This window comes from Theropithecus gelada, chromosome 9 (genome assembly GCF_003255815.1).
Source record: "Theropithecus gelada isolate Dixy chromosome 9, Tgel_1.0, whole genome shotgun sequence".
In the NCBI taxonomy this organism is placed as follows: Eukaryota; Metazoa; Chordata; class Mammalia; order Primates; family Cercopithecidae; genus Theropithecus; species Theropithecus gelada.
Genome location: NC_037677.1, coordinates 22150963 through 22177261, shown reverse-complemented (window position 1 = coordinate 22177261; position 26299 = coordinate 22150963). Strand labels below are relative to the sequence as shown.

The window sequence follows — 26299 nt, the reverse complement described above, 5'->3', positions numbered from 1 at the left end:
GTCATTTTTATGAAAGCAGCTGAGAGAAAAGGTGAGGTCAAACATAGCACAGACGGGTCATATGCCTCTACAGTTCTTCTCTGAGCTTCCTATGAGCATTTCACCGAGTCTGTGTGTGTTAGGGGGTGGGGATTAGAATGGAATTTAAGGGTTGGTAATATGTCGTGAAATCATAAAGTTGAGCTTTTTTATATTTTCCTAATGAGAGGAAAGTTATTGTAACTATAAACTAAATTTTACTGCTTCAATCATAGTAACCATGAAATAGTCCTCGAACACCTTTCAAGATAGTTGAGAATTACTATTCCAGATGATTTATGTTTATACTTTTCCAAGCACATTTTAAGAAAAATATATACATACAAAATCTTCTGAAAGAAAAAAGTACACAGTTGAAAGAAAAAAGTACACAGTTAGATAAGCCAGAGTCCCCATGGGTTGCCGCATAAATATGAATTGGTGCCATATTTCTAAAAAGGTCTAAAATAAATGAACCCAGGAGACACCATCAAAACTAAAACAAGACCAGTTGCACTAGTGACAAGGTTATGAAGAAACTCTTGACCCATCTGGATAGATTTAGCACTCAGAAGAGAATTCTAGGAGAAGAAAATACAGCAAGATTAGATGCAACCAAAACAATGATAAGAAAAAATGGAAAACAATCATATCACTCAGTCTTGGCTGCAAATTAGCAAAGGGTGTGTGGATTCCAACAGCAGCCACAATATTGCAACCATCCAGTTTCCTGCTAGGCTCAGGCATCACAGCAAAGACACTTGGCACCAAATAGCTTCTGGCTAGGAATTTTACATTTAGAAGTGTAAGCCCCAGTAACATTTAAGGAATTCTCTCCCTTGCCAGATAGCCATCCTCTTGCTCTGAAGCCATGTGACATACCACTTTGCCTTTTTGTGCATCTGTTGTCTACATCAGTGTAGAAACTGGGAGGAGAGACTCTGAATTTTGGCCCTTAGCAAAAGGGTACATTTTAGTATCATGACAGTCTTGGCAGAACAGGGCATTCTTACTTGAAATGTCTCTGCCATACTGGGAGATTTGTTCACCATCACCTGAGACTGGCTCGGCTGAAGGGACTATCAGTTCTTAATACACAGGCAACTATGTGAAAACTTAAGAAGCAAGCTGCTTCTTGGAAATATCACTTTATGAATGGTTGTCTCTGACCACCTTTCAGCATTTTAAAAGGTTTCATTATCGTTTGAGTTCTGCTTTTCCATTTTAATTTTGTATTACTAAAATATTCCTCTCTAAATCACATTGTAAAAAAGTTCTCTTTATTTAAGTGAAAACTGATCAAAATTTTCATTTAAAACAAACACAGCACACACAAAAAAAACAAAATTGTGTGTTTTTGGACCAAAAGTGATCAAAAAATGAACTCAAAGTGACCAAAAATTGAACACAGTGTGTAAAAGATGTATGTCTTCATCACTGTATCAAAGACACTCAAAAGTATTGAAGTCAGTGGGCAAGGGGCAGTTTTTACCCCTATCTGCAGTCCAGCAATTCTGAAAGACATGAAAAAAGTGCTTAAGAGAATCATGGCCCATTGCTAAGGTGCTACCCAAATCCATGAGCCTGTGAAATCTAAACTTCAATTTTGCTTTTTTTGGTTGCATGACCTGAGCAAATGCTAAAAGTGAATTTCACCCTGTAGCACCTCCTACTGGGCTTGGAAAAAGTTACTGACTCACTTTGGGGAAGACTCCAAACTGTTGAAAGTAGAGTGGTGTTGCTGCTTGAAACTGAGACTAATCTATCTCCCCAAAACCACTTTCCAACTGGGTTGTTATCCCTCAAATTGTTTCTGGCCACTTCCTGGTAATAACTTCAATGTCTCCAGTGTTATGTACAAGGCGGAGGGGAGATGCCACTGATCGTCTTCAAAAGCGACCTTGTTTTTCCAACTATGTTCAATTTCTATTACTACTACTACTACTACTACTACTACTACTACACACACACACACTCATACACTTACACACCGCAGAAACCTTTGGCCACCAGTATTAATGGTGTGGGATCTTCTGCAAACCATTTCTATTTCCCATAATAACCAAAGATGATCCCTAGGTACTGTATCACTATTACAACCCACAATTTATAATATCAACTTGTGTAAAAACCTTTCCACTCTAGCTATTACAACAGAGAAATTTTTAGAAAGGCATACACAGCTACTCCAAGTTCTCAAAAGTTCAACACTAATGATTTAAGTATTTTGTAAGTAAAAGTCGTTTAAGTGCCTGAAGCTGCCAAAAATTGTTAGACTTACTACACAAAGGATCAGGATCACATCTCCAAGCAACAGAGCAACTCATGGCCAAAAGTGAACATTTTCAGGGCCTTGTATAGAGGCCAAAGCCATTTCCTAACCTGAAAAATATGGGATTGATCTGGAAGATCCTTTAAAAGCTGATTGCTGGATTTACAAAAATCCCTGACTATTTACCTGTTTAGTGCAATGAAACAGAGAAATTGGGTAACAGAAGCTGTCAAAGAGGAAACAGAGAAAAAGTTCATTACGCAGCTGTTATTTAAACACAACACCCTTCATTTAAACTGAAAACTGAGAAAAATATTCAAATTTTGTGAAGGAAATTGGGCAAAGTGAACACATTTATTATTATATTTTTTCACTTCCTCAAAACTCACAATTATAAATGATATCATTTATATTGGAAAACAAGAGATCAGTCTTCCAAAATTAAAAGTACCAAAACTCTGGACTGGAAGAAAGCACATATTTACCCTGTGTAAAAATTCTGTTACATCAACAAGACAAATCTTAACCCAGAAAAATACCTTCTTAATTTTAGAAACAAAATAGGGAGACAGAAGGGAAAAAACTAACTGCAACTAACAAAAAAAAAAAAAAAAAAAGAAGAAGAAGAAGGGAGAAAAGAAACCACCTCTATATTCATTGGGCTATATTCATTAAATAGAATGTCTTGTTGTTTTCACAGACAGTAAAAACTTTTTGAAATTCTTTTTACTCTTAGGCCACAGAAGCATCAATGGATCTTATTTGGTCTCGTCAGTGTATAAAGCGTTTACAAACCTAACTAAATATAGAATTAATGGTAGTTAAGCATTTATATTCCTTATATATAGGAGAAGAAAAAAAAAGGACCCCTTTATGCCAGCTTTGAGTTTGGCTTGATTTTTTATGACTTATTTAGAAGCCCTAGGGAATGAGAAAGTCTCTTAATGGAAATACTGACACAGTCTTAAATATAGTGACATGAACAAGGACTTCTATGAAGCTGCCCCAGGATGTGACTGACCACTGAAGCAAGTCTGAAATGCACTGAGTATCAGAAAGTCAAATATGATCGATTTGCTGATAAATATCAGTAGAACGGTAATGCCAAAATACAGAGAATGGCTTTGCAAGATCAAAATTTCAGGTTGGTAACTTGTTCTTAACAGGAAAATATCAAAAATGTACGGGATCTTTGCTCCTGCACATGGACGAGAGAGAAAGTGTAAAATCTCTGTATGGACTTTCTCCTAGTCTCATATGCAGCTAAAAATAGTCATTCTTAAAAAGTCACAACTTTGACTTAGGGTTCTTGTCAACCCTGACAGTAAAGGTGGCAGTAGGGTTTAAATGAGTGGATTTAGATCTGTGCTTTATTTCTTAAGTCTCACCTCCAAGGCTATGTATGGTACTAGGTAAACAATAAATCCCACTACTTAGTGAAGTCAAATTTGTAAAAGCTCCATTTGTTTCTATTTGTCTGTCGGCTGTGCTTTTTATTCTTTGGTGGATTTTCTTTAAACTAGCTAATTTTTTCCATTTTTCATCCTTGCATCTCTCTGGAAGTTACTCTTTTACTTGAAAATCGATTTAGTTTCATTTTATTCTTTCTATGTTTTTCTTTTGACTCTCTTAAACATTTCATTGTTTTCAGCTTCATTGTTTAACTTTTTTGTTTTTACTTTACGTTTCTCTTCTTTTTAAAACTTTTTAAAAACCAATTCAAACTTATTCAGGACCCTTCCTCTTGTTCTGTTCACAAACACAGATCAACATATACTTAAGTAAATTTAAATGTTTTTTATGATTTAAGGCGCAGACATACTAAATCATCAAAACATGAATTCATTCACTTGAGAAACATTTATAGAGTAAATACGTGAAAGACACGGTAGTAAGCGCTAGGGGAATTATAAAAATTAATACAACACCATTTCAGGGCCTCCAGGAACTCTTAATACACACAAGGCAGTGAGAGCCAGTACCAAAGGAAAGAGATAGGATGCGGCTGCATTTCGGAAAACAATCTGCCCATATTCAGCCGAATATGAAATCAGCGTTGCTAACTTTTTTAGGTACCACAATGTAAAATGACAAAAATGTCAGAAGCTAACATAACCCTAAAATATCTGTACAGTTTCTAGGCTAAACTGCCTCATACTTTCGATTTGTTTGTAAGCCATATAGTAGGAAAGTGCGAGTCTCAGCATCTGTCTACATGTAGGATTTTTCAGGCTCTCATGTGACACCAAATAACAAAGAAAAGGGAATGGAAAGCCACCCCTGAAGGAGCCAGCACACAGCTCATGTTGCCAATATTTCTTCTTTTTTTCTCTTCTTGTCTGCCATTAATCTCTCAGTTCTTCACAATGGGTGAAACCCTGGTACAATTGCATTTGGATTTTTGCAAGTGAAGCCGGAAAGAAATGATTTTCAAACATCAAATTAATTTGAACTTCAGAAAGAATCCACGCCAATGTGTTTTGCTTCTACCATGACTCATAAACGTTTACTAAGAATCTATGGTATTCCGAATAGTGCTTAAGTTTTTATAATTCTATAGTAAGCCCATGCATATTCAAAGGGTCAGCATTTGTATAAATCTCATTTTAAAAGATTCTGCTTAGAAATAAGTAATTAGAAAAGTTCCCTTTTAAAAAGGCTGTCAGGAAGACAAGGCTCGTTATTCAAAGGAGTGAGGGGCAAGTTTCCGATTGTGATTAACCCTGAGGTTACTGACTTGAAAGGGTGGAACAGAATATAAGGAATACAAGGAAGAGGAAGTTTAGAGAATAGAAAGATTATTAAAGTACCTCTCCAAAGCTGTGCTGAATAGTGTAAGTTTAGAAGAGAAGAAAATTCTCTATTTTTTAAATTGGTCCTTAAATTTCTGCTATCTGGAAATTGGACTTATGTGGAATACCTCATTCCCAGATGGCCTTTGTTAGGTAAGGTACAAGACAAGGAATTGGACAACCTTTCAAGTATCCTTTAAATGTCACTCACTGGACTGTTGATAGAGGCTTTTATTATTCTCTGCTGGAGTACATCAACAGTCATTTGCATGCCAGGAAAAGAATGTCTGGAATAATCCAAAAAGGCAAAGCTTAATTCTTTCACTAAAACCAAGAAAGTGACAGCAGAGAAAGGGAAATAAAATAAGAAAATAAGTGTCTGAGGTAGACTTACTGGTAACAAAAGCCCAAAAGAGAAACCGTGCATGTGCACCGAGGCACTCGACGCAGGGCCCTTAACACAGATGGCTCTTGATGCCGCCGTAAGACTTTTTTAAAGCTACCCCCCAAAACAAAAGCTGAAATAAATGAAACAGATATTGTCGGGGGAATATTCACTGCTCAAAAAGATCTGCCAAGGCATCTTTTTAAACCTTTCTTCTGGTTCATTTAAATATGGTTTCATGGATAGAGTGGCCAGCACCAAACACAGGCCTCCAGTGAGTCTAAGCCAGAGCCTTCATGGAGTGGCTCTTAATTATCATTTTTGCATGTGGAATGAGTACACATAGGAGCAGCACCTCATATACCAATGGATTCTGTCCCAGAAGGGTCCTTGTTACTTTGGTTGTTTAGAACGGAGAGTACATTTCTCCGAAGAAACTATGCCATAAATTAAGCTTGAAGCCCAGGCAGATCCAATGGTTTATTGAACTCATGAGCATATCTAGATTTTACTACTGATATCAGCTTAAATTCTGAAGTACACAGTGTGCAGGAAGAGAGAGAAAAAGAAAAAAGAACACTTTCTCCCCTGAGGGTCATTATGAGCCAAGAAAAAAGGTTTGGAGATGGTAGTTGGACTTGTTATCCTCCCAAACTTTCTACGTCCTTGTTCCTCTTTCCCCAGTAACCAAAATGCCTTGTTCTCTCGTTTCGTTCCACGTCTCCAACTGCAGCAGGACATCCAAATGGATCCTACCTCCCAAAGTGTCCCATGCACCAATAAATGACTTCTTTTTTCTCTCAATCAAAATCTTCATTTCTTCCCAGGGATATTCACCTCCGTCAAGCGATGGGAAGTTAGCCCAATTAATTCATACTAACATAGAAAAGACTCCTATCTGCCTAGATGCTTTGGTTTATACCATATGTGTCTAATTAAGAGGGATTTTAGAGAGTTTAACAAGATGAAGTTTAAACATTCAGCCTCTTGGGAGCAGGATACATTTATGAAGCCTATACTGACAGAGCCATGGAGCTCATAGAGCAACCATTCTAATGCACTAGGCCTTTTTTTTTTTTTTTTTTTTTTGAGAGAGAGTCTCATTCTATTGCCCAGGCTGGAGTGCAGTGGCATGATCTTGGCTCAGTGCAACCTCCACCTCCCAGGTTCAAGTGATCTCCCTGCCTCACTCCCCCTAGTAGCTGGGATCACAGGCACACGCCACCATGTCTGGCTAATTTTTTTGTATTTTTAGTAGAGATGGGGTTTCGCCATATTGTCCAGGCTGGTCTCGAACTCCTGACCTCAGATGATCTACTGGCCTTGGCCTCCCAAAGTGCTGGGATTACAGGCATGAGCCACCAGGCCTGGCCTGCACTAGGCCTTTATAAACTAATCATCTGTGATCTGTGAAAGGGAAAAATGCAACAGGGACTTGTCTTCAAGTCGAGCAAAACAAAAGGGGAACTCCACAGGTTTTATTTCAAGACTTGCCTGATTTACTCCTTCTTAGAAACCTCTTTCCTCTTCAGTAGAGAAAGAAATTCCATAGGCTTGGTTCTGAGGGTAAAGTCAAACTCTAATTCAAGCTAGGAAAGGTTCCAGTGAGAACCCACTCTGTAAGGCGGCAAAGACGGTTCCATCTGGAGAATTTGAACCTGGCTCAACAGGAATGAAGGTGGATATTACACTAGGGGTCCTTATCCTGGCACCTCCCAGAGCAGATGACCTGGGGGCTAGAGGCTTGGAGGTCAGTTTGTAAGGAAATTCACTCAGTCAGACATCTGAAAATTGACATTCGCTAAGCTCACATGATAAAAACAAATTATAATTTTAATTTAGATGAGTTAATTCAATGGATGACACTGAGTGACTAAATTTCCTTTGAGTATTAATTACATTTAGATGCAATGACCTTAATAATTCTGATCAATTGTGATGGTATAACTACTGCTGTCAAAAATGTTTCAGCCCATCTGTATTGAGAGTGTGCTATGCACCTGGCATGAAGCCAAAGACTGGATTACAGAGAAATAATGTCTATGTAAAATCAGTAAAAATATGTATGCATTTGCTTTGATGTTTCTAGCAATATCTTCAATTAGGATTACTACTTTATAATCTATAAGACTTCAGCCCCCTAGAATTTAATAAAAATAAGTGAAATAAAATTCAGTGATACATTATCCTTTCCCATACCAACTTTCAACTAGCCTTTTTTTTTCTTTGAGACACAGTTTCACTCTGTCACCCAGGCTGGAGTGCAGTGGTATAATCTCCTCTCACTGCAACCTCTGTCTCCTGGGTTCAAGCGATTCTCGTACCTCAGCCTCCCTAGTAGCTGAGATTAAAGGTGACTCCCACCATGCTCAGCTAATTTTTGTATTATTAGTGGAGACGAGGTTTCACCATGTTGGCCAGGCTGGTCTGGAACTCCTGATCTCAGATGATCTCCCTGCCTCGGGCTCCCAAAGTGCAGGGATTACAGGTGTGAGTCACCTTGCCCGGCCTCAACTGGCGTTTTGCTTCCATGTATTTACTAAAACTCATTACAAAACAGCCACTCTAACAAAAATGGATGAATAAATGGATAAAGTTCCTTAGCAGCTGGGCGCGCTGGCTCACGCCTGTAAATCCACCACTTTGGGAGGCCGAGGCGGGCAGATCATGAGGTCAGGAGATCGAGACCATCCTGGCTAACACGGTGAAACCCCGTCTCTACCAAAAACACAAAAAATTAGCCTGGCGTGGTGGCGGGTGCCTGTAGTCCCAGCTACTCGGGAGGCTGAGGCAGGAGAATGGCGTGAACCCAGGATGAGGAGCTTGCAGTGAACCGAGATAGCGCCACTGCACTCCAGCCTGGGTGACAGAGCGAGACTACGTCTAAAAACAAACAAACAAACAAACAAACAAAAAAGTTCCTTAGCAATAAATTGTAACAAAAACAAATAAATTGTAAAGTGTTCTTTTAAAAAATTTGTAAGTTCAGAATCTTTGTACTACTCTAGCACTGGGGGTGGGGGTGTTAATACAGACAGAAAATTTCTATTTAGGTGAGGGAGGAAAGAAAGATATAACCAGATGGAATTGAAAGAATTCAGAAGAAGGTTGTATGCCAGAGAAAACCACAGCAGTTGCTCAGAAAGTATTTCTTGAAATCCCCGGTTTTACTATTTATACATGCCTGGTAACCCAGCTACAACTGCAGCAACGCTGTCACTCAATTCCCACAGAAGACAGCCATTGATCGTTTTGATCTGAAACCTAGCAGATCAGTCTTAGGCTGCTAGTCTTTCTTAATTCTCCAAGCATAAAAACAAATCATTTAGTCTGCCCTTTTTAAGTTGATGCACATGCGTGTAAAACCAGAAGTTTACATGTCTAGGTTGCTTTCTCTTTGCTTCCATAACTAAAAAAAAAAAAATAGGCTTTTATTTAAAAATAGAATTGGCAAATGAATAGTCCATACATTGGACAAAGTGCCTTTGGAATGCTTTTAAAAAAATAAAAAAATTAAACTGAGACATTTAATTTTGAAAAGAATCAACTGCACAGGCGTGCTATTCATTCTGGCTTTACATTTTGTCACTTTTGAAAAAAGCATGCATTTTCAGAAGACTCACCACACTGGGCAAATTGCATAGTCATTAACCTATGTTTTTACTAGACAATGTTAAATGTTTTATAAGAAAAATATTTTTAAATAAAAGATTACTAATTACCAATTACTGTGTCTCATTAAAATTAATGTATTTGTCATTTTTTTGTATTTGCCTATGCACATTTGTACTGTTATAACTGTATTATACTGTTCCCACAATTTTGAATTGTTTTTCAATTAATACTACATTATAAATATTTCTCAGGTATTTTCATAGTATCAGTATTATAAATAAAGATTTTGACTTTTATGGAGTCTTAATCTGGTTTGGAAATAAGATAACATTTACTTTTTTTAAAATTTGATATCTTTATACATTCCAGAAAAATGCATAAAACACAAGTATTAATTCTTCAAAGTTTGAAAAAAAATGGATGAATTAAGTCATGTGTTTTGGGAATTGGATTGACTAAAAATCTTAATTTTTTGTGAGTTATTGGCCATTTAAAACTTTTCATGTTTATGAACTTTTGTGTGGAGAATGCCAATTTATTTAAATATACATTTACATCTAGTATATTGCCAAACAATTGTGCATAGTACTTCATCATAATTTTTTAAAACCTTTTTTGTTTAATAACTATTTATTGATTGCTGTTTCCTTCCTTTGTAATTTCCAATTTTAATTTGTGTCGATTTTTGCTTGTTTATTACTGTTTTAAAAGAGTCAACTCTTATTTATTTTTCAGCTTTCCATTTGACCTTTTTTTGTTTTATTTTTATTACTTTTTTTCAATTATCTGTATTTGAACAATGTGATTTCCTTTCTTTAAAAATAAACCTTCATAAAACTCTGAATTACTTTCAAGTTCTCTGGTTACAATAGTTAGATGTTAATATGTAGTGTCTTCATTTTCTTTTTTTTTCTTTTGCAACAGGGGCTCCCTCTGTTGCCCAGGCTGGTGTGCAGTGGCACAATCACGGCTCACTGCAGCCTTGATCTCCTGGGCTCAAGCAGTCCTCCCACCTCAGCCTCCCAAGTAGCTGGGACTGCAGGTATGCACCACCATGCATGGGTAATTAAAAAAAAAAATTGTAGCAATGAGGGTCTCACCATGTTGCCTAGGCTTGTCTCAAACTCCTAGGTTCAAGGAATCCTCTTGCCTCTGCCTCCCAAAGTGTTGGGATTACAGGCATGAGCCACCATGCCCAGCTTCATTTTCCTTATTGGCTAAATTTCCTTTTATTTTTTCTTCTTCCTAGACCCAATTATTGTTTACAAGACGATTTCTGTATTTCTGAGTGTTTAGAGTTTGTTTTTATTGTTAGAGTTGGTAATGCAGAGAGAAAATGAGGTTGATTTAAGTCTTTAGAAATGTATTGCTATTTTCTCTGAATCTTTGTAGATCATTTGTCTCATATATATTTGTAGATGTTTGAAAATCAGATTGCTGGCAAAATGATCTACAGGGTATATTAAGAGAGCAACTTTAGATTTCTTAATAAAGCCCTACTGTTCACAGACCAAGCTTCTTGATATTATGAAGAAAAGATGTAGTAAAATGTGTATAGTTTATATCATAGGGCCTAGCGTACCGTAACTACTGTATACATGATTGGTAGTAGTTGGGATAATAATAGTGATTATAGTAGTGATGTTCTTCCTATCTCTCGTGCAGACTCAGAGATCTGGAGGAGAGTACCTACTATGTGTTCTTGGTCTGGGTTTTCTTATCTGTGATGTAATGTCCCTGTTATAGATGCTTTCTGAGGTTATTTCCAGCTCTAATATTCTAAATCCTATTTGCTGGCATTTTCAGGACCCAGATTGTCTACACCAGATGTAGATGTAGGTCATGCATATTCCTTGTTCGAAAGTCACCTCATACACTTCTTAAGAGCAAACCTCTCTGGGAACTGAAGTCAAGATAGAAATTTTTACCAAACCTACTACTCTATCTGAAAGTTTTGGACAGGTTGGAATCAATTCTTTATTTCTGGAAGGAAAGTAAAATTTTAAAAGCTATCTTTCAGCCCTGCTTATGCTTTTCAGGAATGAGAGTAAAATTTCCAGAGCAATGGAAGCCAGACCTATACTTTTCTTTCACAAAAGCTTGGCACCCCTATTAATTTGTTTTCATTTACCATCATTATTTAGCAATCAAAGCATTTAACAGAAAAGACATAATACAAAGTATTTGCAGGACTGGCCACAATCTGGCACTATCCTCTATTATGAATTATTCATAAAAGCCAGTATATACCTCCCCTAAACATTGTTATTATGAAGATTAAAATTATCATTAAGAATGAAAATTCTTCCATCTTGAGTTAATTTTTGTATAAAAACAAGACAAAAATATTAAAAAATTAAAATTAAAAAATAGAAAAATAAAACTTATCTTTAATATGAAACCTGCAAATTTCTCAATGAGACCGTAATCTACTAACAAATGTATCCATTGGCAATTATAAACAAAACGAAAGCTTTAAAACTGAATTATGGGCAATATGTGAATAATCTGATACCTTTATACCTGTTAAAATAAACCCCTCTGATGCAGTTTTAATTGTACTTTAAAAAGGTATCACAGGAATTACTACAGAAAACATGGGCTTACCTGTGCGATAGACAAAGTTGCCTTCAGTTTCTGATGACGATGGAGACACTAATTCTTCCTCAAATTCATTTGAGCTAAAAGATCCCGAGTGGTTTCTTTGCCTTGTTTTTCCCATCATGGTAGTGTTCGTGGCCATGACATGTCTCAAAGAGTCATTAAGGTAACGGTTCAACAAGCTGCTCTTGTATTTGGGGGGTGCCACGTAGTCCTCACTGGCCCGTGACTCTGGCCTCACTCCTGCTTTGATGACTGAGCTCTCACTTTTAATCACGGGATGGTGAACTGGGGTATTATAGCCCCCTTCATTCATGTGGTTTCTTGGAGGATTTTCTCCATCTACAGCAGAACGGTATCACTAAGTAGGATAGTAGGCACACTTTCCCCCAGCCACCCAACTCTTATATTTAATCCTTAAAAATATATAAAGGAAATATATTTAAAGTATATAAAATTATCTTTGATATTCAAGATTAATTTTTAGGCAATGAAAGCAAATATTTATATCATCTCTCACTTATGGTATTTTAATTTTAATGAATTTCACTGAATATGTTATTCTGACACATGGTATATCTATAAACAAGAGGAATGATCATTCCTTTGGTCATTTATAGTATTATAAAAGTGAAGTTACTTCATGCAATAAAAAAGAACCGTTATGGCACCATCATATTTTGTGAGAGCAACCTTAAAAATAGCAATTATGGTGAACTTGTTATAGAGGCAAAACAAAGAAAGCAAAATAAAAATATTAACAAACCTTCAGAACACGAGTCATCACTGCTTACGCTAAGCCGTTCAGCATTGCCTTGAACATACTTGTTGTATAACTTTATTCTCAAAGCCCAGCTTAAATCTGGCTGTCGAACAGTATTCTTAAGCCGACGTCTTGCATTAGCAAACCAATTTGACACCTAAAACGGTATTATTTTTCAGTTAACAAAACTTGAAAACATTATCCATGGTGCAATTATTTTCTCATAAAGGAGCTAAGCCTCTCTCAGCACCTCTGATCATTAAATATTCTCAGGACATAAGAATACTGGACATTCATATCCATTCATTCATTCGACAAACATGTTGCTTACTACAGACACTGAGCACTTAGTGTATTTGTGGAATAAGGAAAAATGAAGAGGCCTTGACCTCAAAAAATTCTAGTAAGAGAAAAGTCCAGTCAGAGAAGTAGGAGGGTATACAAATAGCTAATATAAGAAAGAATGTGATGAATGGCATACAAGACATTAAAATGATACAGCAGTCCAAAAGAAAGAGGGGTTACTTTCATATGTGACTCCAGCCTTTTTGAGGAATTTAAGTGAGGCTTTGAAGAAGGTCCAGAATAGGTCAGGTTGAGAGGGAAGGGAAGTGCATTCCCAATAAAGAGGACACAGGAACAAATAGAAGTGAAATTCCAGAGAAATTGTAGAGGCTGAGGAAGAGGGAAGAGTTAAAGATGACCTTGAGTCATCAAACCTGTGTAACCAAGAGAAAGGTAGTGCACGTGGGGAAAGAGATAAAACTTTTTGAGGATAAAATGATGTGTTTGGCTTGGGCAATGTCTAGTTTGAGGTGCTAATATTGGTGACATGTCTGGTAAGAAAATAAAAGTGGTATCGGAGATTGAAGGGAGGGGATGACCAAATTCAAGAGGAAAAGGCACAGAGGTAATTGTCAAAGTTGCAAGAGTAGAAAGAATGAAAGCAGGGTCAAAGACCAGGCTTTGGAAACCATTAGAGATGAAAAAGGTGGGACCTGTTTGCTTCCAAAAGATGAGCCAGCAAAACAAGCAGAGGCAGAGCCATCGGTGAAGAGGAGGAAAATAAACCAAAGAACTCCTCACTTTAAGCCAAAAGTCAAGTGTTGCTTAGACAAATAGTTGAAGGCAAAGAAAGAAACATTTCAAGACAAAGAAAAGATACTTCCATTCTTTTTTTGAAGATGCCACTAGATTTGTACTTGAGGTTTCTTCTAAAATATCAGGCTATCATCAGTGCAGAGATTTTTAGAAACTCAAAAGGGCAATACTTGCCTTTAAAAGAATGAAACATGGGAAGAGAATTAAGTTTTTCTGCCAGTTTGGTCCAGAACATGAGCAAACTGAGGAATTTAAGCTAGGCTTTGAAGAAAGGCCAGATTACTATAATGGTTTGTGTGGCAGTGTTTGTACTGGAAATTTCTCCTTTTTTTTTTTCTAGATTTATAACATAAATACACATTTTTTGTGCATTACTCAAATCCTTATTATTCTACTTTTAAAAACCCCTCAAATTATACTTTTTCTCCCTGTCCTCATGGGTAAACACATGCTGGGTTTCCCATATGTATTTAATATTCAATATAGTCAGTACTATCTTCTTTGTACCTGAAGCAATGATAGTTATCCTTTCAAATTTATATGCAATGACATATAATCTCACTATGGCATTTCAGAAGTCAGTCTTCATCAACACTTCTTCCTGCTAAACTATGTTACTGTGACTATGATTCGGTCTGGCTTCAAATTCTCAGTCTGAATTCGAATTCTCAGTCCTTCCCATTCTCTACAGACAGACAACAAAATTACTGAGTGACTATTGTACTTTAGCCATGGTGTGAAGTTCTAGGAATGAATAAGCTTTGTCTTCTGCACTCCCAGAAGGACTAGCAGAAAAGAACTACACATAATTAACGGGGATACACTGGTGAACATTAGCTGTGGAAGCACATGGAGCCTGATCCCTTTCTTCATGAAATTTCTCAATCTTTCCTTGGATTCTTCAACTCACTGTCAAAATCTTTATCCAACTACTTTATCCAACTATACTGCTAACTGGGAATTTGGAAACATTTCTCTTTCTAACTTCCCTCTCTTCCATTCTGTTCTCTTAAATCGATCTTAGCAACTATCACCAAATTCAAGAATTGATGCACCATTTTGATTTAATCACTTCACTCCTTCAAATCCTCATAAATGTCCTGTTATCCCATAATCACCATACAATGGAAAAGGACCTGGCTTCCTGTTCTGAATTTGCCAAAACCATGCGGTATGAATTTGGATAAGTTATTCAACTTTACTGAACTTTGAATCCTTCATCTCTAAAATGGATTTGATGGTTCCTAATATCCTTGTTAGCTCTAAAAATTAAGATGGGCGAATACAGCCCAAGTTTCCCTACAGCGATGTTAATTTCCTTCACACTAGGTACTAACCTCCCTCTGTTGACCAGTACTGTCTCCAGCAAGAGTGTTTTTGTCCTTCTTTGCTCCTTTCACACAGAGCACAGCCTGCAACTTCCCCTAGATCATTCATATTTACTAGAATTCAACTCCAAAACATTTTTGTAACTTTCTTTACTAAACAGGATATAATTCAGACTAACCTTAAATCTTCACACAGCAACCACACATAGTACAGTGTAAAATCCAATTCTTATGAAACTCTTCTTATAATGAAAATGCAATGGCCTTCTAATTAAAAAAAAAAAAAATACACTATCCTTCTAACAGACAAAAATGGGGGAACATTTAAATGATTTAAATGTCATAGGGGATTAACTAACTTTTCATACATAGGAGTCATATCTCTTTTATGTTTTATATACTCATAGTCTTTTATTTTTTACCATATTATAATAGTTACACATTAGGTGATTTTCCAGAAAGATTTGCTGATGTCTAATATAGACTGTTTCAAAACTGATTTCATAAATTGACCACCACCCAATCTGGTAATGTATGTATTCTGCTGGGGTTTTTTGTTTTGTTTTTTTTTTTTCAGTACAACCTAACAGATAGATACACTCCAAGGTCTTTAATGTGTATTTGCAGTAGGTCCTGCAAACAGCAAATAGCTGGTTAACAAATTTGCATATTCTTGTTTTGCATTTCTTTCTTGATGAATTAATGCAAATTCCATCTGTTTCACTGAAGGTAAAAATATCGGTTCAAATTTTCTACTTTTAATCTACTATGGATTCCTTCGGGTTGTCATTCATATTCTCTTCAAATTGTATTTTACGTGAAACAGGTCTCCTTACCAAGGATAGGTTCTGGAACAGAATTTTAATGTCAAACTGAATGCTATGTGTGTATGTACGTATAGATGTTTGGGCCTCTAAGTTTTCACTATAAAATATGGGAGATAGTTAGATATGACTAATTTATATAATTATATTTTATATTGGTATCTATCTGTCTATCTATCTCGCATATTTTATAGTGAAAGATTAGAGGGTCAACTGTCTAGAAGCTGGGAGGGAAAACTAAATAATATTCATCCTACTTTAACAAAGGTGTTTACATTCATCATGTTGACAGAGCAATTGTTATAGTACACCCAAAGGGATAAACTGGCATCTGTCCATCTTTGAACACACTGAATTAACAAACTTCTGAGCTATTCAACTGAAATATTGAGCATTTCATTCCCACACCATGTAATATAACACTTGGAATAATGAATAAGGACCGATCTGAGATTTTGTTGAATATTTAACAGTTGTTATAAGCCTTATAGCTGATAACAGCATATATATCTCAGCAGGCACACTCAGTACCAACGAAAAACAGAGTTATGTCAACAGTGGAGACAGGATCTTGGAACATAGTAGTTTTAACAAATCGTATGTGGACAGATCACAGGAATATGAGACTTCCATTATTAGAGGAGGAAGCATTAACATCTACTCATTGTTCCTTGGTAAGTTCCATATCCTGCAATAATACAAACCCCAATCGCATACCATTTTATACTATTCCACAACAAAGCTGTTTATATTTTGAGAGTACAGAGTGTATTTCTATAGCATTTGAACAATGATCAGCCATAGGATTAGCCATAAGATCCATTGGTAATTCTATATATTTTAATTTTTTCCATTTATCACTTTAAAGCTTCAGAAACCAGCTTCATTAATAATAAAATTTGAAATCATTATACAGTTGTCATTTATTATTATAAAAGTTATTTTACCCCACTTAAAATTACATATGTTTGTGCATTTTTATTTTCTGAGGACTAGTGTAAGAGAAAAAAAGGGTTTTGAATGAAAATTTCATGTAAAGCATATTTTAAAAATGTAATAGCGTCACCAAGATCTGAATGTAAAAAGCATTTTTATTTGTATTTGAACTATCATTACAGGTGGCAAATAATTTAAAATTACAACTACTTGTATTGCAACTCAACAAAAGTACTACATAAGAAAGTTTAAATGGCTCTCCTAATGACAAATGCTACTTCATAATTTAAAAACGTCCTAACACATGTCATAAATGTTCTTTTGCTTTCTGTATGAAAGAATAGCCACTATTAAATATAAAGCTCTATATCAACCAGAATAACCTAGTGTTTCATTGCTGACATCATGTGAAATATTCAAATAACTCTATAAATTAGTGTATTTTAAAAATAAATAGCATACTTATTTAAACGAAATTTTAACATAGGTTATTTATTTTCATAAGTCAGGTTTTTCTGACTGGAATAATTTATTTAGAAACTACTTTGGTAAATCGCTAAAAGACTCATAGTTCTATGTTAAACAGTTATTAAGCCAAGAACACTAAATTAATTTTCCCCTCCACTGCTGCAGCAAATCACTATTAATACCATTGCCTGAAAATATAAAAGAAACAGATGTTTTTGTATATAATTATATTCTGAAAATAAGCAGAAATTACATATTCTAGTATTGATAGCCTGACTATAAGTCAAGTTTCACACCTTGTCAAACTTTCCAGTAAATTTTAAATACTCCGGAAAGCAATTTTTATTTTATCCACTAGTTCCTTTTTTTCTTTTTGGAGCTCCTGCTTACTGTAAATTTAGTGGAATGGCCAAATTTTCACAATCAGGTAATGCTATTGTAATGTGCAAAACTTCTCACCTGATGTAGCTCCTCCTCCTCTTCTTTCTGAATAAATCTGCCTGTTTGCATGTAGAAAGTTCAAGCCACCATATTTATTTTTTTAAAAAAATTATGACATGATGGGAAAAGCATTTGATCTGGAATTATTTATTTCCAGGCCTATCTCTGTCTTTTACTGACACAACTGCCCCAAGTCTTGGTTATGTCAAGTGTAAAATTCTGATAATAACTGCCTACAACATCGTAGTTTTGTGAACAGTAAGATTCAGTTTTGAAAAGCTAGTCAAATGTAAAGTAACGCTGTTCACCAGAGAACACAAACTTTGCACCATTTCTCCACACTTGGCAAAGTAACCCAACCATCTGAAATCTGCCTCCTCTCCTTAAGCCCAGCAGAAAAGCATCAGGAGCAAAATGCTGTGGATTGCAGCTAATGCTTAGGATGCTTCCTATTAAAAAAAAAAAAAAAAGTTTTTCGGGGTGGGGGAGTGGCGGGGGGTGTTGATCCAAAGATCATTTCTTATCTTTCTATCCCCTACTCCTAGCTGTCAGTAATGGTAATTTTGAAAGTTACTCTGTACCTGAGCTTTAATACTGGGCCTTAATATGGAGTGTCACACTGCACGGTTCTCAAAGTGGGGTTCCTTCCTAGCCTCAGCTGCAGCAACACCTGGGGCCTTGTAGGAGATGCAAATGATGGTCTCACTCCAGACCTGCTGAATCCGAAACTGGGAGGTGGAGTCTAGCGATTTGTGTTTTAAGCCCTCCAGGCGATTCTGATGCTCACTAATGTTGAAAATCACCGCAGATGGCATCATCTGGATTCATCTATATGTGGCTCTTGAATCCAGATTCCCAGTTACCTTCTCATAAGTCTGCAGTTGACTTTTCACTTCCCTCCCTGACAGCGCTTCCTGCATTCCTTCCTGCACCGAGCATCTGCACTGAACTGAGGGATGAGGGGGAGAAGTAATTCAGAAACTCCCACAGCTCGGCTCCATCCCTCTCCAGGTAGAAGCGCCACGTGGAGAGCCTCACGAACCCTAAGCGTGCCCGCTCTTCAGCCCCTCGCCGGGAAACGGATCAGGGGGTTAATTAGTCCTGATTACCTGCACTAGCGTCATCTGCGAGCCGAGGGCCAAGAGTATCTTCTCGGTCTTGGTGGGGTACGGGTTGTCACGGTGCTTGTAAAGCCACTGCTTGAGGGGCCGCGCCATGTCTTGCAGGGCCTGCCGCTTGTGCCTCACCTTCCCGCCATTCTGCCGGGCGCTGGGACATGGGGAGAGGAGGAGGCCCTGGTGAGCGACACGATTGCCCGCCCGGCCCCTCCACGTACCGGCCGAGTCCGAACCCCACATCCAAGCTGCGCAGTCCTGCCTTGCGCCCCTGCTCCGCGCGCGCCCAGAGTTTGGGAGAGGCAGGAAGTGGGAGCCACAAAGTTTCTGGATGGGGAGGTCATTTCGCTAGGTTTATCTTGAGTAGGGGGATATTTTGAACTCAATACCCCAAGGTTAGAGGTTTAGGAGACGAAGGTCAAGTGATTTGAAGAAAACGGCTATTTCAGTCGCGGCTCTGGGCAGCGGGGCTAACTGCTACCCTTCCCTCGCCCGCTGGCGCCGCGCCCTCGAGTGACCCTGGCTTGGCAGGGTATGTGGCTGGCTCTCGAAACTTTCCTCGGGGATCTCTTGTCTGCTCCCAGAGGCTTTCCGTCGCCTGTGGTCAGGGGAAAGGTCGCCGACTGGACAGAGGGAATAAAGCAAAGGAGCACTGCCTCCCCCGCTCTCTTTAAGCTTTCTATTTCCTTTAATCTTTTAGGAAAAGGGGGAAACTTTCCAAAGGAGGTGGTGGTTTGTGGAGGAAGGCTGCAGAACCCAAAAACACTGTCGGGCCGTTTCCCGACTAAGGGAGGGTTAAAAGTACGGCAAGCTCTGTCACATCAGGTAAAGTAAAAAGACCTCAGGAAAAGCATATTCAAAGGAGGAGGAGGCAGAGGCAGCCACGAGCCTGGAGCCGGGAGCCTGGAGCCCAGAGCTTGGAGCGTGGCCTGGGGCGATGCGCTCCCGCACCGGTCCGGGAGGTGTCGCGCGCGGCCGCCGGCGCGCCCAGCCGCTCCCCGAGGCTTGCGCGCCTGCGCCGGAGCGTCCTGGGTTTCTGCCTCTTTAAACACTTTGAAATGCAATTGCACCCGAAGCGACTGGTAGTAACATTTTGACGAAACCGAATCTCTATTTTACTAAGCAGCGACGCCGCAGAACAAGCAGCTGATGCAATCGTTCAGGTGGAGGCGGCCAGGACTGCCACCCCTCCCCAGCTGGGCGTCCGGGAAGCCGCCGGGATCCGGCCGGGCATAGCCTGCCCTCCACTCACCGGCAGTCTGAGCAGCTGGCCCACCCGCAAGCTGCCGCCCCCCAGCATCCCCCTCACCCCGCTAAACCCAAAGCCTGCCCCGCAGGCCCAGAGCCTCCCCCTCCGGGTTCGCTGCGGGCCCCGCCGAGCCGCGCGCGCGCCCGGGACTCCCTGCGGGGAGGCGACCTTCCCGACTCCTTGGGCCAGGCGAGCCGCGGGGCCCTGGCGAGGGGCTGGGGTGACCGAAGAGAAGTCCGCGGAGTCTGAGCCGGGACTCCCCGACTACTTGGCTTCGCCTGTTTCTCTGCGCCCAGCTCAGTCCTTTTTCCTCGCCCTCAGCCGCGCACCGGCACCCGCAGTCCGGAGAGGGGCAAATAACCCCCAAATCCGAGGTCCAGGCAGCGAGGACCGAGGGGCAGCTCCTGGCGCCCTCAGTCTCCACCAAGCTCTTTGGAGCTGCCCCGACGAATTGATCCCTCATGTTGTGAGATAGGAGCCCGTTAACATGAGAACGCGCGAGCCCTGGAGAGGCAGACCTGCACATCCAGGGAACTCCGGGCCCTTTGCCCCCAACCCGCCCGCGTTGCCGCGGGACCCCAGGACAGCTCACCGCCCCCTCCCCCGGGAGTGCGCATACCCTGTCCTCCGGTGTCTCAGGCCGAGGTTGTCCTTGAGGGGCGGGCCGTCGGGAATGCCCACCTCGGGGCGGGCGTGAGGACTGTCCAGGACACTGCTGTAAGGCCGGCCACCCCGCTCCCGCTCCGGGGCGCCTCCGTCCTCAAACAGCACCGCACCGCTGAGCTTGTTGAAGACGATGGTGTTCATGGTGCCGGGTGGCAGGGACGCGCTGCGCGGCCGCAGAGCCTCGGGGCTTGGCCGCCGGGAGCTCCGCAGCAGGGCTCGGCTTCTAGGAGAGGAAGGTGCATCTCGTTACTTACTGGCTGAGAGTGCTTAGACCCCTGCAGGTCCTGGGCCTTGAACTTGGCCGGGTCGCCGGGCTGCAGAGCCGAGGGGAGGAGCGGCGCCGCCGCAAATGGCAGGGACCCTGCGGCTTTCCCCAGTTGGCTACACGCCCCCGCCCCTGCAGGCTCCCTGGACAGGTACTTGCCCTCTTCCTTGCCTGGGCGATCGATCCCCCCTTCCCCTCACTCCCCAGAACTACAACCGGGAATCATTCACCCGCAGAGGCAAAGGAAACGAATTCCCAAACGAGCCTCTGGGTTTCAGTTTGTGTCTGGAAGAGGCATACTCTGGACTGCGGAGCCGGGACCGGCGTGAGGCCGCGCGTGGTTCTTCAATCACAGCAGAAGACTAAAGCCTCTGGGACCCCCATCTCGGGGCGTCAGGAGGGACTGGATGGAAGGGAAGAGTTGGGATAATGTGCCAACCGCATCCGCAAGGCCCAGTTCATGAGTCCCAAGCCATACCGGAATTTGGAGGATTTTCGTGTTTTCTAGATAGTGGATGGTTTGGTTGAAACCCCCGCATCTTCTGCCCGATAAGGTCCCCCGGGGTGAGGTTGGGTTCAAGGACAGGGAAAAGTTAAGTGGCGTCAGGACGAAAGCACCACTTCTCCCCCTTCTCTCCCCGAATCTTCCTATCATCCCCCAACGCGCCCCAGGACGTGCATGGTCCTAAGGTCCAAGGCTCCAGGACCCAGGTCCCGAGAGCCCTCAATCAGTGCCATTCTCTTCCGCAGCACGGGTGTCAGTCGCGGGCTCGGAGCCCCTTGACGCTCGCTCCTCTCTGGGGTCTCCGGGGACCCTTTCAGAGGCCGTAAAGGTGTCAGAAGCCCAGGTCAGGAGGCAGCTTGGTCGGCGCACCTCCCGGGCTGCGGCTGCCACTGTCGGGGAGAGCCAGCAGCTCACCTCTGGGGTCGCGGAGACCCTGAGCCTTTGCCTGCCGCGCACGGGCGTCAGGGGCAAGTCCGCGCGGCCGCGGAGCCGCAGAGTTACAGCCCCAGGGCGCGCGGCCGCCCTCGCCCGCCCCATCTCCCCGCCTCGCGCCTCGGGACAGCTCCCGTTTCCTCCGAGCGGCCTCCGCTTCGCTGCCAGCGCCCCCTTTGCCCGTCCAGTCGCGGCATGGGCTGCTACTCCACTAACACACGCGCGCGCGCATACACACACACACACACACACACACCCCCTCTGCCTCGCCGAGTGCCCACACTCGCCAACGCCCCCGCCCCGCCCTCCGGCCACCGCAGCAGAGGCCACGCGTGACATTTAGGACTGTGGCCACCGCGATCAAACTACGGCTACGGTCTGTGTTCGTAGGGAAGTGAAGTCAGACCTCTGCTGGATGCCGCGTGTCCCTTAGGACTGCGTCCTCCCGCGCAGACAGGTACGTGCCTGGGGTGTGCACACAGCCTCGGCAATAAGTGTCAAAGAGAATTTCCGCGCTCGCAGCCCCTGTTCTACCGTCAAGACTAGCGTTGCTGTTTTCTTTTAACGTCAGTGCCCTTGGGGATGTGCGTTCATGCTGCTTTATTTGTACAAGACACCTTTCCCTGGCCCGGCCTTCTCCGCGCCACCCCAGTGCGTCCTCCTAGATGCGACGACGTGTTTTTCCTAGCGAAGTCACCACGAGGTTAGCCACCTCGGACCCTTCCCCGGCAGCCCCAAGCCCACGCAGAGATCGCAGACACAGACAACCGGCGCGCTCTAGGTCTGCAGGCAGCAGGCTCAGAGGCAAGCGATGGCAAAGGTCCGAGCGCCGTCCTGTCGCAAGGGGTCCGGGGGCGTGTGAACCACACTTCCTGACCCTCCCAGGACTCCGGCGCGCGGCCACCCGCGCCTCTTCTCAAATCACTTACCCGGATTCACTCCAGACTGTGGCCGGGGAGGTCACTCCCTGCAGAAGTGTCCCCCTCCCCCCAACGCCGGCGAATAATTTTAAAGCAAAGGAGGCGCGGCCAGGTGGGCTCCCAGGCTCCGCGCAGGCCCTTGGGTCAGGCTTGGCCGCCACCCGAGCGCGTCTCCACCAGACCTTGGAGGGAAGTTGGGGGAAGGGCGGGGAGAGCACCAGCGCCCGGGGCACAGGGAAGGTGGGGCGCAGGGGCCAGAGCGAGCCTGGCGTTCCCCGGCAGCCGGCTGGGACTCGGCGACGCGGGGGCTGTACCTGTGGCTGCGGGGCCGGCGGCCGGCTGCAGGGCGGCTGGCTCTCCCGCCTCGAGACTAGGCGCACTCCCATCCCCGCCGCATGTTCTCCACGCGGGCTCCGGCGCGCTCACCACCGCCACCGCTGTCGTCTCGGCTTTATTTACCCAGCCCGGCGCGCGCGGCCCGGGAACAGGAATAGCGAGGCCTTCTCATGTTTCCTGACTGCGCGGCCCAGCCGGCGAACATCCTGCGGGCGCAGTATCCACGTTCCCGGGCGGGTGGAGAGGAAGCGTCCGCGCCCGCCCGGCCGCGGGGGCTGCTGTTAACCCCTAGCAGAGGAGCCGCTGCCGGGGAGCCCCGGGCCCGCCGAGTCCTGCGGAGCCGGGCGCGGCTCCCAGATCCGCCGGCCTCGCAGGCGTGGAGCAGACGGGGCTTATCCCTTCGCACTTTAGGAGAGAAATTGGAGAAGCTGCCGGGAGCTCTCGGCTCCGGCTCCAGAAGCTGGGAGACTGCGGTGCAAATCCCGTGTCTTAGCTGGCCCGATTGCCGGAAATTTCACCGCGCGTGGCTAGGCGGGAGAGGCCACTGTGACGCGCCCTGTATTTCCCTCTCGGAGGGAAGTTAGAGCTTGGTTTTGCACCTACAGCCCTGGAGCGTATTGCGGAAAGTGCTAGCGCCCAGGAGCCTCTTTTCTGATGTCACTGGGCTTCTGGGGTCCTGGTTGTCTCAATCAAAGCCAGGCACGCGTTCACCTCCGGGGCAAGAGTAGTGAGGCTGCCCTCGCCGCTGGGTATAGTGATGGGGGAAAGCAAGGATGGGGTGAGTTGAGCCCAGGTGGCCAACCCGCGGTGACCCGAGTGTAGAAGAGGAGGCGCGCCAGAGCCAGGAATCTGCACTCGGCAAAGGAGATGGAACTTAGAAGAATCACAAGCTGGGACACAGGGCAAAGAGAGAATGGCTTCCAGATTCTCTAATTGATGATACTTTGCTTCCTAGCATTACTGCAAATATAAGTAGCAAAATCGGCGGTTTAGGTGTAACTGCAAGCTCAGAGCTACTGGCAGCCCAGAAGATCCCCAAGGTGCCAACAACGAAGCTGCCTGCGCTCTCGCCGCCGGCCCTGTGGTCCCAGGGAACTTTCGCCCTTTTTAAAGAACAAACTTAGATTTCCCCTCACCAAGCTTAAAGAAATAGCACCATTTGTCCTTTTCCCCTCTAAATGTGGCTGGCCAGAGCCGGGGCAGTGGCCCACCTTAGCATCTTCTTTTCGTGTGTGTTTAGGGGGCGGGGATGCCTAGAAGTGGTTAAAATATTTACTAAAGCTATTATTTTAAAGACTAATCACAACCTCAAATTTCATATGTATCATCTACCAAATTACGCGATAGCAAACCGTTGTGCAGTGGTACAATGTAAACCATAAAGGAAGGCCGGTTTACATTTTTGCGCACCAGGAAGATACAAAGTATCATTGGAGCACGTTCTGATGTCCTCGGTTCTCTTTTGTTATATAACTTGCTGTTGCAGCGCTTGCATCTTGTCTTTGGCGCTGCCCTTGTGGTGTGAGTTCAGTACAGGCTTCTTCTGGTCTACAGACCTCGCTGTAGGAACTTAAAGACAGGGGTAAATCCTAAGGTTTCAACCATCAATTTTCAGCGAACAAATTTCACCACAGAAGCAGATCTAATTGATTTCATAAGACGAAAGAGCCATCTTCTCTTTTATGGTCTCTATCAGTGGTGCTGTCACCAGGAATTGTAATGAAATCAGCTCTAACATACCCCTGAAACATTTTTTTGGTCAGCTGTCCCAGGTAAAGCAATAGGCATGATACAGTTACTTGCAGTTTCTCAGTATTCTACTAACTTTTTGAGCTATATGCTATAGTACATGTTAGTATAGGACAAATGAATTTTGTTGTTTTAGTACTTAACTATATTTACTCAATTTAAAAATGCATTTAGAGCGCTTTTATTTAAGATATTCTTACAGGTAATATTTGTTTTCTTAAATTCTGAAATGAAATATACAGCAAAAGTCTTAATGCAAAAATAATTTTCATTTGATATAGGAATAAAATACGTTTGAGTAAGCCTCAATTCACTAAAAAATTAACATATGGTAATTCCCTTAGACTATGATTTAATAATTAAAATCCATTTAAAAATGAAAGAAGAGTGAAGGATCCATTCTAGAAGTGAAATGGTGTGAAATATCCCTCTGTAATATACAAATGAGCATTTATTTTATTTTTACAAGTTTTATCCTCTATGCAAAAGGGAAGTGTTGTCTTCATTTTAACCCACAGTTCAAATACATTCATAATTAAATTACACCTATTTCTAAATTAAATGTTACTCAGCTTCTTGTGCTATATCCAATGTCAGTATATGAAATGCTATATATAATCCTCAGAAGTAAAACCTCCAGTTTTAGAAAGTTTTAGAAGATTTAAGAAAGTATATGTAGTTTGTGGAAGATGGCCTTATGCAGGGGGGAAAAAACCCAAAACACCTAAAAACTTAGACCAGAAATCAGAAGACTTGAGCCCTGATTAACTAGAATCAACTATCTTAATTCTAATTAATTTGATGTTGGTTTAGCCTGAATTTACTAAAGTATAAAATGACAATAATAAGTTTTCCACAAACTGCCTTACACTATTATGAAGGTTTTTTGTGTTTTTTTTTAATGTGAAAGTAAGATATTGCTTTGCTAAAGCTAGAAAGACGTTAAGTAAGAACATTTGGAAGAAATATTAATTCATTGTATTGGACTCTGCAGTTATAAATATATGTAATTATTACTTTCTGGTAAAGAAAAAGAACAAGTCTTCAGTTTTAGCATTTTGATATTTTACCAAGGTACCCTGACATTTCAGAATAAATATTGGTCAAAGTGTTTGAAAATAATGAGTGTTTTAAAACTCCTTTTTCCAGTTATTACTTATAAGCAATAAAGCAAACTACAAAACCAGAGAATGACTACAACTTCCTGCTCAAATGGTATAAAATAGTAAGTTAATGAACAAATAGCAGGTTCAGCTCACACGTGGCCAGTTTGATGGCAGAGATACATACTGGAGTGTGTAAGGGGAACAACAGAACAAGTGGTGACACATACGGCTGCAGAAACACTGAGCTAAGTAGTAGAATGGGTGGCCACGAAGTATCTCACGAGATGTTTCTGCTTTGTTTATAAGTTAATTTTAGTTCCATAAATAATGCAGAATGAATAACGCCTTACAGGGAGGGTCTTTTGCATAAATCCACTCTCAAAGGAAGAGGAATACAAGTGAAAATGCCTCT

The 26299-nt window shown here is 42.0% G+C and overlaps 1 protein-coding gene across 3 annotated transcripts in view; it reads right to left on the bottom strand.

The window, feature by feature from the left end:
• MKX (mohawk homeobox) overlaps positions 1 to 23647 on the bottom strand; it is a 75633-nt gene extending 51986 nt beyond the window's left edge. Inside the window, exons 1-5 of one of the 3 annotated variants that reach the window (XM_025397992.1) lie at positions 23011 to 23647; positions 20528 to 20797; positions 18654 to 18813; positions 12450 to 12603; positions 11690 to 12025 (exon numbers count right to left, since the gene is read on the bottom strand). In XM_025397992.1, coding sequence (XP_025253777.1) covers positions 11690 to 12025; positions 12450 to 12603; positions 18654 to 18813; positions 20528 to 20715 — 838 coding nt within the window. In that variant the 5' untranslated portion in view covers positions 20716 to 20797; positions 23011 to 23647. Of the gene's footprint in view, positions 1 to 11689; positions 12026 to 12449; positions 12604 to 18653; positions 18814 to 20527; positions 20798 to 22705; positions 22876 to 23010 lie in introns of those variants that run through there. The other 2 variants (XM_025397993.1, XM_025397994.1) reach the window with 2 other exon arrangements.
• Between the last annotated feature and the right edge of the window lie 2652 nt (positions 23648 to 26299).